Source organism: Oncorhynchus mykiss, chromosome 6, assembly GCF_013265735.2.
Source record: "Oncorhynchus mykiss isolate Arlee chromosome 6, USDA_OmykA_1.1, whole genome shotgun sequence".
Classification (NCBI taxonomy): domain Eukaryota; kingdom Metazoa; phylum Chordata; class Actinopteri; order Salmoniformes; family Salmonidae; genus Oncorhynchus; species Oncorhynchus mykiss.
This window is the reverse complement of record NC_048570.1, coordinates 91,906,814-91,921,813: the sequence shown is the minus strand read 5'-3', so window position 1 is coordinate 91,921,813 and position 15,000 is coordinate 91,906,814. Positions and strand designations below refer to the sequence as shown.

Below are 15,000 nucleotides of genomic sequence, written 5' to 3'. Positions count from 1 at the left end.
GGACAGGCTCATTATAATGGAGTAAATGGAACTTTATCAAACACACCAAACATATGGACTCTGTTCCATTCCAGCCATCACAATGAGCCCGTCCTCCTTTAACTAACACACACCACTGTACATGTCCTGTTGGAGACCTGCTAGTGTAGATCTATGTCCTGCTAGGATATCTGCTAGTATAGATCTATGTCCTGCTAGGATAGATCTATGTCCTGCTAGGATACCTGCTAGTGTAGATCTATGTCCTGATAGGATACCTGCTAGTATAGATATATGTCCTGCTAGGATAGATCTATGTCCTGCTAGGATACCTGCTAGTGTAGATCTATGTCCTCCTAGTATAGATCTATGTCCTGCTAGTATAGATCTATGTCCTGCTAGGATAGATCTATGTCCTGTTGGAGACCTGCTAGTGTAGATCTATGTCCTGCTAGTGTAGATCTATGTTCTGCTAGTGTAGATCTATGTCCTGCTAGGATAGATCTATGTCCTGCTAGTATAGATCTATGTCCTGCTAGTGTAGATCTATGTTCTGCTAGGATACCTGCTAGTGTAGATCTATGTCCTGCTAATGTAGATCTATGTTCTGCTAGGATAGATCTATGTCCTGCTAGGATAGATCTATGTCCTGCTAGGATACCTGCTAGTGTAGATCTATGTCCTGCTAATGTAGATCTATGTTCTGCTAGGATAGATCTATGTCCTCCTAGTATAGATCTATGTCCTGCTAGGATACCTGCTAGTGTAGATCTATGTCCTGCTAGGGTAGATCTATGTCCTGATAGGATACCTGCTAGTATAGATCTATGTCCTGCTAGGATAGATCTATGTCCTGATAGGATACCTCCTAGTGTAGATCTATGTCCTGCTAGGATACCTCCTAGTATAGATCTATGTCCTGCTATGATACCTCATAGTATAGATCTATGTCCTGCTAGGATACCTTCTAGTATAGATCTATGTCCTCCTAGGATACCTCCTAGTATAGATCTATGTCCTGCTAGGATACCTCCTAGTATAGATCTATGTCCTCCTAGTATAGATCTATGTCCTCCTAGTATAGATCTATGTCCTGCTAGGATACCACCTAGTATAGATCTATGTCCTCCTAGTATAGCTCTATGTCCTCCTAGTATAGATCTATGTCCTGCTAGGATTCCACCTAGTATAGATCTATGTCCTCCTAGTATAGATCTATGTCCTGCTAGTATAGATCTATGTCCTGCTAGGATACCTCCTAGTATAGATCTATGTCCTGCTAGTATAGATCTATGTCCTCCTAGGATACCTCCTAGTGTAGATCTATGTCCTGCTAGTATAGATCTATGTCCTGCTAGGATACCTCCTAGTATAGATCTATGTCCTGCTAGGATAGATCTATGTCCTCCTAGTACAGATCTATGTCCTGCTAGTAGAGATCTATGTCCTGCTAGTACAGATCTATGTCCTGCTAGTACAGATCTATGTCCTGCTAGTACAGATCTATGTCCTGCTAGTACAGATCTATGTCCTGCTAGTACAGATCTATGTCCTGCTAGTATAGATCTATGTCCTGCTAGGATAGATCTATGTCCTCCTAGTACAGATCTATGTCCTCCTAGTACAGATCTATGTCCTGCTAGTACAGATCTATGTCCTGCTAGTACAGATCTATGTCCTCCTAGTACAGATCTATGTCCTGCTAGTACAGATCTATGTCCTGCTAGTACAGATCTATGTCCTGCTAGTACAGATCTATGTCCTGCTAGTATAGATCTATGTCCTGCTACCTGCTAGTACAGATCTATGTCCTGCTAGTATAGATCTATGTCCTGCTAGTACAGATCTATGTCCTGCTAGTACAGATCTATGTCCTGCTAGTATAGATCTATGTCCTGCTAGTATAGATCTATGTCCTGCTAGTATAGATCTATGTCCTGCTAGTATAGATCTATGTCCTGCTAGTATAGATCTATGTCCTGCTAGTATAGATCTATGTCCTGCTAGTATAGATCTATGTCCTGCTAGTATAGATCTATGTCCTGCTAGTACAGATCTATGTCCTGCTAGTATAGATCTATGTCCTGCTAGGATACCTTAGTAGGAATGGAATATGAAAACATCTCTGCTGCCCTGTGGAGCGATGCCTATCGCCCTCTGGGTACTTATCAATAAAGCTGTGCTGAAATAGAATGAACGTGTGTGTGTGTGTGTGTGTGTGTGTGTGTGCACTCTCTCCCACATGGAGTCCTACAGGTTCCACACACACACACACACACACACACACACACACACACACACACACACACAACCACACTACAATCACATACTGCACACATGCTGCATTTTACATTGGTTTGATTTCCTGGTTTGAATTTTTTTAAATCAAGTATGTAAATATAACCGCAGAGAGTGTGGTAACAGGAAGGGATGGAAAAGTGGTGTTGTATTGTGGCAGGACCAGGTGAGGATGGACGGACTGACTGGCTGGCTGACTGACTGACTGACTGGCTGACTGACTGACTGGCTGACTCTGCACTGCATGTTCAGCCTGTGTGTTTACTGAACACTGACTGTCTACTGGGAGATGGGAGCGTGGCCACACCCACACACATCTTGCTTTCTGCATTTGTGTGTCAACACCCCCTTCCCCCCTCCCTTCCCCCCCACCCACACACACGTACAGAGCCCTCTGAGAATAGGACAGGAGGAGAGAAGAAGAGAAGAGACTGGTCTGTCTGCCAGGAGGTAGATCATATTGGCTGTCTCTAGCTCACTCTGACAGACAGGAAATGACTCATATCTGTTTCAATGATATTGTCACTTTACTGCCACTTTGTCCTTTATAACATCCCATCTACTGTTAACCAAGCCTGTAGTCCTTTATAACATCCCATCTAGTGTTGACCAAGCCTGTAGTCCTTTATAACATCCCATCTAGTGTTGACCAAGCCTGTAGTCCTTTATAACATCCCATCTACTGTTGACCAAGCCTGTAGTCCTTTATAACATCCCATCTACTGTTGACCAAGCCTGTAGTCCTTTATAACATCCCATCTACTGTTGACCAAGCCTGTAGTCCTTTATAACATCCCATCTAGTGTTGACCAAGCCTGTAGTCCTTTATAACATCCCATCTAGTGTTGACCAAGCCTGTGGTCCTTTATAACATCCCATCTAGTGTTGACCAAGCCTGTAGTCCTTTATAACATCCCATCTAGTGTTGACCAAGCCTGTAGTCCTTTATAACATCTCATCTAGTGTTGACCAAGCCTGTAGTCCTTTATAACATCCCATCTACTGTTGACCAAGCCTGTAGTCCTTTATAACATCTCATCTAGTGTTGACCAAGCCTGTAGTCCTTTATAACATCCCATCTAGTGTTGACCAAGCCTGTAGTCCTTTATAACATCCCATCTAGTGTTGACCAAGCCTGTAGTCCTTTATAACATCTCATCTAGTGTTGACCAAGCCTGTAGTCCTTTATAACATCCCATCTAGTGTTGACCAAGCCTGTAGTCCTTTATAACATCTCATCTAGTGTTGACCAAGCCTGTAGTCCTTTATAACATCCCATCTAGTGTTGACCAAGCCTGTAGTCCTTTATAACATCAAGTGTTGACCAAGCCTGTAGTCCTTTATAACATCCCATCTAGTGTTGACTAAGCCTGTAGTCCTTTATAACATCCCATCTAGTGTTGACTAAGCCTGTAGTCCTTTATAACATCTAGTGTTGACCAAGCCTGTAGTCCTTTATAACATCCCATCTAGTGTTGACCAAGCCTGTAGTCCTTTATAACAGCTCATCTAGTGTTGACCAAGCCTGTAGTCTTTTATAAAAGTGTGTGTGTGATTGTCCAAAACAGAGGTTGAGTTAATGTGGCCTAATGTAGTCCTGGGAATGATGACACTGTTACTCCGGCAGGCCACATTTTGAACAGACGGTCGATCTAAGAGGACATTTTAAATGTGTGTGTGTCGCTGTGATTGTCCCTCATTTTAGTCGTTGTTCAAATGGTTTCTGACTAACAGAGAGGTTGTGAGTTAATTTGTCCTAATGGAAAGTAGTCATGCTGGGAGAGATGCCTGAAGCTGTATCCTTCAAATGTCATTATAATCCAATCTGGGTCGTCTAGATGCTATTTAATACCTGTTTTCACATTGATTTGAAAAGTCGACCGTCATTCCCCCCCCCCCCCTCTGATAGGCTGTGGAATATGTAGCCTTTTACATGTAAATCTTACGTCCTTGTTTCCTATGTCCTTGTTTCCTATGTCCTTGTTGCCTATGTCCTTGTTGCCTATGTCCTTGTTGCCTATGTCCTTGTTGCCTACGTCCTTGTTGCCTATGTCCTTGTTGCCTATGTCCTTGTTGCCTATGTCCTTGTTGCCTATGTCCTTGTTGCCTATGTCCTTGTTGCCTATGTCCTTGTTGCCTATGTCCTTGTTGCCTATGCCCTTGTTGCCTACGCCCTTGTTGCCTACGCCCTTGTTGCCTACGTCCTTGTTGCCAACGTCCTTGTTGCCTACGCCCTTGTTGCCTACGCCCTTGTTGCCTACGTCCTTGTTGCCTACACCCTTGATGATGTCCGAAATGCAAGAATTACAGTTGATAATCTTCCTAACAGATGTCCACCAGACGACAACAGTACACACACAGGGACCAGGGGGCTGCAGAGGTTTAAACCGTCTTAATTATTGATGGGGGGGGAGGAAGTTGATAGACATATCGTGATATTTTTTGGATGATATTATATCGATATTTGACTCCAAATATGGATTTATAAAATAACAGAAAGTGTTTATATAGAAACAGTTACCAGTCAACAGGTACCAGTCAACAGTTAACCAGTTAACCAGTCAACAGTTAACCAGTCAACCAGTCAACAGTTTGGACACACCTACTCATTCAAGGGTTTTTCTTTGTTTTTACTATTTTCTACATTGTAGAATAATAATGAAGACATCAACACTATGAAATAACACATATGGAATCATGTAGTAACCAAAAAACAGTGTTAAACAAATCAAAATATATTTGAGAGTTTAGATTCTTCAAAGTAGCCACCCTTTGCCTTGATAACACTCTTGGCATTCTCTCAGAAGTGGAACTCTGTAAGGTCGTCGGCTGCCGTACCCCATTCGTGTCAAGGTCACGACGAGTTGTGTGTTATTTTATGCACCATGTTGAGCTGGACTGTATAAGTCGACTTACTGTAGCCCTTCTGTTGAGCTGGACTGTAGATTGACTAACTGTAGCCCTTCTGTTGAGCTGGACTGTAGGTCGACTAACTGTAGCCCTTCTGTTGAGCTGGACTGTAGGTCGACTAACTGTAGCCCTTCTGTTGAGCTGGACTGTAGGTCGACTAACTGTAGCCCTTCTGTTGAGCTGGACTGTAGGTCGACTAACTGTAGCCCTTCTGTTGAGCTGGACTGTATAAGTCGACTAACTGTAGCCCTTCTGTTGAGCTGGACTGTAGGTCGACTAACTGTAGCCCTTCTGTTGAGCTGGACTGTAGGTCGACTAACTGTAGCCCTTCTGTTGAGCTGGACTGTATAAGTCGACTAACTGTAGCCCTTCTGTTGAGCTGGACTGTAGGTCGACTAACTGTAGCCCTTCTGTTGAGCTGGACTGTAGGTCGACTAACTGTAGCCCTTCTGTTGAGCTGGACTGTAGGTCGACTAACTGTAGCCCTTCTGTTGAGCTGGACTGTAGGTCGACTAACTGTAGCCCTTCTGTTGAGCTGGACTGTATAAGTCCACTGTAGCCCTTCTGTTGAGCTGGACTGTAGGTCGACTAACTGTAGCCCTTCTGTTGAGCTGGACTGTATAAGTCGACTAACTGTAGCCCTTCTGTTGAGCTGCACAGTTCGTGTCAGCCTCCTTTGTCCTTATTCATCAATAATCTGTTTTCGACCCCTGGCCTGCCGTTCGCTGGATGTACTTTGGATGTGGGACCATTTATTTATTTATTTATATATATTTATATATATATATTTTAGATATACTGTGCCTTCGGAAAGTATTCAGACCCCTTGACTTTTTCCACATTTTGTTACGTTACAGCCTTATTCTAAAATTGATTAAATAAATAAAAATCTCAGCAACTACACATAATATCCCATAAGGACAAAGCAAAAACAGGTGTTTCCCATTTGTTTTGCATATTTTATCATTTTTTTTAAGCAGAAATGCCTTATTTACATTAGTATTCAGCCCCTTTGCTAGGAGACTCGAAATTTGAGCTCTGGTGCATCCTGTTTCCATTGAGCATGCTTGAGATGTTTCTACCACTTGATCGGAGTACACCTGTGGTAAAGTCAATTGATTGGACATGATTTGGAAATGACACACACCTGTCTATATAAAAGGTCCCACAGTTGACAGTGCATGTCAGAGCAAAAACCAAGCCATGAGATCGAAGGAATTGTCCGTAGAGCTCCGACACAGGATTGTATCGAGGTACAGATCTGGGGAAGGGTAGCAAAAAATGACTGCAGCATTGAAGGTCCACAAGAACACAGTGGCCTCCATCATTGTTAAATGGAAGATGTTTGGAACCGCAAAGACTCTTCCTAGTGCTGGCCGCCCGGCCAAACTGAGCAATTGGGGGAGAAGGGCCTTGGTCAGGGAGATGACCAAGAACCTGATGGTCTCTAGAGTTCCTCTGTGGAGATGGGAGAACCTTCCAGAAGGACAACGATCTCTGCAGCACTCCACCAATCAGGCCTTTATGGTAGAGTGGCCAGACGGAAAAGGCACATGACAGCCCGCTTGGAGTTTGCCAAAAGGCACCTAAAGGACTCAGTCCATGAGGAACACGATTCTCTGGTCTGATGAAACCAAGATTGAACTCTTTAGCCTGAATATCAAGCTTCACGTCTGGAGGAAACCTGGCACCATCACTACAGTGAAGCATGGTGGTGACAGCGTCATGCTATGGGGATGTTTTTAAGCAGCAGGGACTGGGAGACTAGTCAGGAACGAGGGGAAAGATGAACGCAGCAAAGTACAGAGAGATCCTTGATGGAAACCTGCTCCAGAGCACTCAGGACTTCAGACTGAGGCGAAGGTTCACCTTCCATTTTCGCTGTAACGTAACAAAATGTGGAAAAAGTCAAGGAGTTTGAATACTTTCCGACGGCTCTGTGTGTGTGTGTGTGTGTGTGTGTGTGGTATTTTTAGTAGGTAGCGTTAGCTAGCTCTAATAGTCTGACCCTGCACCTAGGTATGTTTCATCCTATAGCTTGTTCTCCATCTTTAAATTGTGAGCCAATGTGTTTTCAACACTTTCCCTGACTGATCAACATTTAGTTTTCTCATGTCTCTCTTCTCTCTGCAGGAGACATATAGTGAGTTATATGTGTGGAACATCAAATCACAATAAAATATTGGTTGAGAATTGTGAGAATCGCACCTAAAGTATGGTGTTGATATGGAATCACACCTAAAGTATGGTGGTGATCTGGAATCACACCTAAAGTATGGTGTTGATATGGAATCACACCTAAAGTATGGTGGTGATCTGGAATCACACCTAAAGTATGGTGGTGATATGGAATCACACCTAAAGTATGGTGGTGATATGGAATCACACCTAAAGTATGGTGGTGATATGGAATCACACCTAAAGTATGGTGGTGATATGGAATCACACCTAAAGTATGGTGGTGATCTGGAATCACACCTAAAGTATGGTGGTGATATGGAATCACACCTAAAGTATGGTGGTGATCTGGAATCACACCTAAAGTATGGTGTTGATATGGAATCACACCTAAAGTATGGTGGTGATATGGAATCGTGATGTCCTCGGCAATTACCAGCCTTAGTCTTAATGCAGCCGGGTATTAAAACAGCTGACCAGGAGGACTCTGATACCCTGTGAGCAGCCGAGACTGTGTCTGTGGTGGTGTTTCTTCTCCCTATAACTTGATAGGGCTCGTGTAGTGCCTGTGTGTTTTCCTTCCCTCCTGTGAGAGGCTTGGGCTGATGAAGTGCTAATTGGCTGCGGGTTGCCAGGTGATTTCCAGGGTTAGTGTTACATTAACACCTGCTCTCCACTGGGAGGGAAACTGAGGATCTGGCATCCCAGGTGACTGCTACAGCAATATGTTACACTGCAGCAGGCTAAACTACTGACCTGGATCTCTCCCAGTACTCAACTCACACCACAGAACCTGACCTGCTGCCATCTACTGACCTGGATCTCTCCCAGTACTCAGCTCACACCACAGAACCTGACCTGCTGTCATCTACTGACCTGGATCTCTCCCAGTACTCAACTCACACCACAGAACCTGACCTGCTGTCATCTAGTTCTTATGTGTTTTTGACTTCCGTTACTTTCAGTATTTCCACGCTAATGCATGTGCTCTTAGACTGACCTATAGAATACATGGGAGTTTCTAACACCCCAAACCATTAATTACTAGAGCTTCCAACCCAAACTAGAGGTCTCCTCCTAATCTTCTCCTTCTCATCCCTCTCCCTCCCTCTCTCGCTCCTCCTCCCCCCTCTCTCGCTCCTCCTCCCCCTCTCGCTCCTCCTCCTTTTTCCCTCTCTCTCCTCCTCCTCTTTCCCCCTCTCTCCTCCTCCTTTTTCCCTCTCTCTCCTCCTCCTTTTTCCCTCTCTCTCCTCCTCCTCTTTCCCTCTCTCTCCTCCTCCTCTTTCCCTCTCTCTCCTCCTCCTCTTTCCCTCTCTCCATCTCTTCCTTGTCTCGTGCAGGGAGCAGCCAATCTTCACCACCAGGGCCCATGTGTTCCAGATTGACCCGACCACCAAGAAGAACTGGGTCCCAGCCAGCAAACAGGCAGTCACCGTTTCCTACTTCTACGACTCCACACGCAACAGCTACCGCATCATCAGTGTAGATGGATCCAAGGTAGGGGTGAGTGAGTGTGTTAGGGTTGGGAGGACGTGTTCGGGTGGTGGGGAGTCAGGACGTGTCCGGATGTCTCTGGCTGTCTGGACGGATGTCTCTGGCTGTCTGGACGGATGTCTCTGGCTGTCTGGACGGATGTCTCTGGCTGTCTGGACGGATGTCTCTGGCTGTCTGGACGGATGTCTCTGGCTGTCTGGACGGATGTCTCTGGCTGTCTGGACGGATGTCTCTGTCTGTCTGGACGGATGTCTCTGGCTGTCTGGACGGATGTCTCTGTCTGTCTGTCTGGACGGATGTCTGTCTGTCTGTCTGGACGGATGTCTGTCTGTCTGTCTGGACGGATGTCTCTGTCTGTCTGTCTGGACGGATGTCTGTCTGTCTGTCTGGACGGATGTCTCTGTCTGTCTGGACGGATGTCTCTGTCTGTCTGTCTGGACGGATGTGTCTGTCTGTCTGTCTGGACGGATGTCTCTGTCTGTCTGTCTGGACGGATGTCTATGTCTGTCTGGCTGGACGGATGTCTATCTTTGTCTGGCTGGACGGATGTCTATCTTTGTCTGGCTGGACGGATGTCTATCTTTGTCTGGCTGGACGGATGTCTATCTTTGTCTGGCTGGACGGATGTCTATCTTTGTCTGGCTGGACGGATGTCTATGTCTGTCTGTCTGGACGGATGTCTATGTCTGTCTGTCTGGACAGATGTCTATGTCTGTCTGTCTGGACGGATGTCTATGTCTGTCTGTCTGGACGGATGTCTATCTCTGTCTGTCTGGACGGATGTCTCTGGCTGTCTGGCTGGACGGATGTCTATCTCTGTCTGTCTGGACGGATGTCTCTGTCTGGCTGTCTGGATGGATGTCTCTGTCTGTCTGGATGGCTGGCTGTGTCACATGGAACAGGGCTGGACGGCTGGCTGTGTCACAGGGAACAGGGCTGGACAGCTGGCTGTGTCACAGGGAACAGGGCTGGACAGCTGGCTGTGTCACAGGGAACAGGGCTGGACGGCTGGCTGTGTCACATGGAACAGGGCTGGACGGCTGGCTGTGTCACAGGGAACAGGGCTGGACAGCTGGCTGTGTCACAGGGAACAGGGCTGGACGGCTGGCTGTGTCACATGGAACAGGGCTGGACGGCTGGCTGTGTCACATGGAACAGGGCTGGACGGCTGGCTGTGTCCCAGGGAACAGGGCTGGACGGCTGGCTGTGTCCCAGGGAACAGGGCTGGACGGCTGGCTGTGTCACATGGAACAGGGTTGGATGGCTGGCTGTGTCCCAGGGAACAGGGTTGGACGGTTGGTGAAATGACTGAAACAAATGTTTATCTCTTTCCTCTCAACTAGGGTTGTCCCCGACAACAACAACAACAACAACAACAACAACAACAACAAACCTATCTTAGGCAACCATATAAAGACGCATCCTCTGTGTTTTAATCAAATCAACTATATTCACTGAGCCTGTCTGATGCTTTAAGCGAACTGTTTGATGAAATAATTTAAGACACGCGAATGAGTAGAGGGAGTCCGAGTGCATCTGATTTGATTGTGCTCAGACTTGCTGCTCTGTGTTAATGATATATTTATGTTTTTGACTCTCTCTCTCCTCTCTGCTGCATCGACCACAGAGAACTACAAGTGTTTATCACGCTGTCCATGTTGCCATTTCTGACTGAAAAGTTCTGTTACTGAAATCCCTCATTTTGTTTTAGGAAAAACATTCCCTCAACCCCCTTCGCTCTCTTTACGTGACACATGTATGCATCACATGCGCGTGACCAATAGGACCTGACCTGTAGAGTAGCATAATCACATCAATAGGACCTGACCTGTAGCGTAGCGTAGCATAATCACATCAATAGGACCTGACCTGTAGCGTAGCATAATCACATCAATAGGACCTGACCTGTAGCGTAGCGTAATCACATCAATAGGACCTGACCTGTAGCGTAGCGTAATCACATCAATAGGACCTGACCTGTAGCGTAGCGTAGCATAATCACATCAATAGGACCTGACCTGTAGCGTAGCGTAGCATAATCACATCAATAGGACCTGACCTGTGGCGTAGCGTAGCATAATCACATCAATAGGACCTGACCTGTAGCGTAGCATAATCACATCAATAGGACCTGACCTGTAGCGTAGCATAATCACATCAATAGGACCTGACCTGTAGCGTAGCGTAGCATAATCACATCAATAGGACCTGACCTGTAGCGTAGCATAATCGGATCAATAGGACCTGACCTGTAGCGTAGCGTAATCACATCAATAGGACCTGACCTGTAGCGTAGCGTAGCGTAGCATAATCACATCAATAGGACCTGACCTGTAGCGTAGCGTAATCACATCAATAGGACCTGACCTGTAGCGTAGCGTAGCATAATCACATCAATAGGACCTGACCTGTAGCGTAGCATAATCACATCAATAGGACCTGACCTGTGGCGTAGCGTAGCATAATCACATCAATAGGACCTGACCTGTAGCGTAGCATAATCGCATCAATAGGACCTGACCTGTAGCGTAGCGTAATCACATCAATAGGACCTGACCTGTAGCGTAGCGTAGCGTAGCATAATCACATCAATAGGACCTGACCTGTAGCGTAGCATAATCGGATCAATAGGACCTGACCTGTAGCGTAGCGTAATCACATCAATAGGACCTGACCTGTAGCGTAGCGTAATCACATCAATAGGACCTGACCTGTAGCGTAGCGTAGCATAATCACATCAATAGGACCTGACCTGTAGCGTAGCATAATCACATCAATAGGACCTGACCTGTAGCGTAGCGTAGCATAATCACATACATAGGACCTGACCTGTAGCGTAGCGTAATCACATCAATAGGACCTGACCTGTAGCGTAGCGTAGCATAATCACATCAATAGGACCTGACCTGTAGCGTAGCATAATCACATCAATAGGACCTGACCTGTGGCGTAGCGTAGCATAATCACATCAATAGGACCTGACCTGTAGCGTAGCATAATCGCATCAATAGGACCTGACCTGTAGCGTAGCATAATCGGATCAATAGGACCTGACCTGTAGCGTAGCATAATCGGATCAATAGGACCTGACCTGTAGCGTAGCGTAATCACATCAATAGGACCTGACCTGTAGCGTAGCATAATCGGATCAATAGGACCTGACCTGTAGCGTAGCGTAATCACATCAATAGGACCTGACCTGTAGCGTAGCGTAGCATAATCACATCAATAGGACCTGACCTGTAGCGTAGCATAATCACATCAATAGGACCTGACCTGTGGCGTAGCGTAGCATAATCACATCAATAGGACCTGACCTGTAGCGTAGCATAATCGCATCAATAGGACCTGACCTGTAGCGTAGCGTAATCACATCAATAGGACCTGACCTGTAGCGTAGCGTAGCGTAGCATAATCACATCAATAGGACCTGACCTGTAGCGTAGCATAATCGGATCAATAGGACCTGACCTGTAGCGTAGCGTAATCACATCAATAGGACCTGACCTGTAGCGTAGCGTAATCACATCAATAGGACCTGACCTGTAGCGTAGCGTAGCATAATCACATCAATAGGACCTGACCTGTAGCGTAGCATAATCACATCAATAGGACCTGACCTGTGGCGTAGCATAATCACATCAATAGGACCAGACCTGTAGCGTAGCATAATCACATCAATAGGACCTGACCTGTAGCGTAGCGTAGCATAATCACATCAATAGGACCTGACCTGTGGCGTAGCATAATCACATCAATAGGACCTGACCTGTAGCGTAGCGTAATCACATCAATAGGACCTGACCTGTAGCGTAGCGTAGCATAATCACATCAATAGGACCTGACCTGTAGCGTAGCATAATCGCATCAATAGGACCTGACCTGTAGCGTAGCGTAGCGTAATCACATCAATAGGACCTGACCTGTAGCGTAGCATAATCGGATCAATAGGACCTGACCTGTAGCGTAGCGTAATCACATCAATAGGACCTGACCTGTAGCGTAGCATAATCGGATCAATAGGACCTGACCTGTAGCGTAGCGTAATCACATCAATAGGACCTGACCTGTAGCGTAGCATAATCACATCAATAGGACCTGACCTGTAGCGTAGCGTAGCATAGTCAACAATAGGACCTGACCTGTAGTGTAGTGTAGCGTAGCGTAATCACATCAATAGGACCTGACCTGTAGCGTAGCATAATCACATCAATAGGACCAGACCTGTAGCGTAGCGTAGCATAATCACATCAATAGGACCTGACCTGTAGCGTAGCATAATCGGATCAATAGGACCTGACCTGTAGCGTAGCGTAGCGTAGCATAATCACATCAATAGGACCTGACCTGTAGCGTAGCATAATCGGATCAATAGGACCTGACCTGTAGCGTAGCGTAATCACATCAATAGGACCTGACCTGTAGCGTAGCGTAGCGTAGCATAATCACATCAATAGGACCTGACCTGTAGCGTAGCGTAGCATAATCACATCAATAGGACCTGACCTGTAGCGTAGCATAATCACATCAATAGGACCTGACCTGTAGCGTAGCGTAATCACATCAATAGGACCTGACCTGTAGCGTAGCGTAGCATAGTCAACAATAGGACCTGACCTGTAGTGTAGTGTAGCGTAGCGTAATCACATCAATAGGACCTGACCTGTAGCGTAGCATAATCACATCAATAGGACCAGACCTGTAGCGTAGCGTAGCATAATCACATCAATAGGACCTGACCTGTAGCGTAGCATAATCGGATCAATAGGACCTGACCTGTAGCGTAGCGTAATCACATCAATAGGACCTGACCTGTAGCGTAGCATAATCACATCAATAGGACCTGACCTGTAGCGTAGCGTAGCATAGTCAACAATAGGACCTGACCTGTAGTGTAGTGTAGCGTAGCGTAATCACATCAATAGGACCTGACCTGTAGCGTAGCATAATCACATCAATAGGACCAGACCTGTAGCGTAGCGTAGCATAATCACATCAATAGGACCTGACCTGTAGCGTAGCATAATCGGATCAATAGGACCTGACCTGTAGCGTAGCGTAGCGTAGCATAATCACATCAATAGGACCTGACCTGTAGCGTAGCATAATCGGATCAATAGGACCTGACCTGTAGCGTAGCGTAATCACATCAATAGGACCTGACCTGTAGCGTAGCGTAGCGTAGCATAATCACATCAATAGGACCTGACCTGTAGCGTAGCATAATCACATCAATAGGACCTGACCTGTAGCATAGCGTAATCACATCAATAGGACCTGACCTGTAGCGTAGCGTAGCATAGTCAACAATAGGACCTGACCTGTAGTGTAGTGTAGCGTAGCGTAATCACATCAATAGGACCTGACCTGTAGCGTAGCATAATCACATCAATAGGACCAGACCTGTAGCGTAGCGTAGCATAATCACATCAATAGGACCTGACCTGTAGCGTAGCATAATCGCATCAATAGGACCTGACCTGTAGCGTAGCGTAGCATAATCACATCAATAGGACCTGACCTGTAGCGTAGCGTAGCGTAGCGTAGCATAATCACATCAATAGGACCTGACCTGTAGCGTAGCATAATCACATCAATAGGATCTGACCTGTAGCGTAGCGTAGCGTAGCGTAGCGTAGCATAATCACATCAATAAATTTGTTATAACAAACTCTGAACCCGTGACGGCAAAATGGATGCAGAGGACGTGACAAATGAACTGGAAGCAGGGCAGCTATCCACAAGATGTTGGAACATTCCTAGCGAGGAATTGATTCTGTTCAGCCATAAGCATTAGTGAGATCGGGCACTGTTGTTGGGCTAATTAGGCCCGGCTCGCAGTCAGTGTTCCAATTCATCCCAAAGTTGTTCAATGGGGTTGAGGTCAGGGCTCTGTGCATACCAGTCAAGTTTTTCCACACTGATCTGAACAAACCATTTCTGCTTTGTGCACGGGGGGCATTGTCATGCTGAAACAGGAAAGAGCCTTCCCCAAACTGTTGCCATAAAGTTGGAAGGACAGAATCGTCTAGAATGTCATTATTGTATGCTGTAGCGTTAAGATTTCTCTTCACTGGAACTAAGGGGCCCGAACCATGAAAAACAGTCCACAACCATTATTCCTCCTCCACCTAACTTTAC

The 15,000-nt window shown here is 45.9% G+C and overlaps 1 protein-coding gene across 4 annotated transcripts in view; it reads left to right on the top strand.

The window, feature by feature from the left end:
* Positions 1-15,000, top strand: part of LOC110500502 (homer protein homolog 2) — a 165,048-nt gene that overhangs the window by 48,177 nt on the left and 101,871 nt on the right. For 2 of the 4 annotated variants that reach the window (XM_036981534.1, XM_036981533.1), the window contains exon 2: positions 8,706-8,868. In XM_036981534.1, the coding sequence (XP_036837429.1) occupies positions 8,706-8,868 (163 nt within the window). The remainder of the gene's footprint in view (positions 1-8,705; positions 8,869-15,000) is intronic. The other 2 variants (XM_036981536.1, XM_036981535.1) reach the window with 1 other exon arrangement.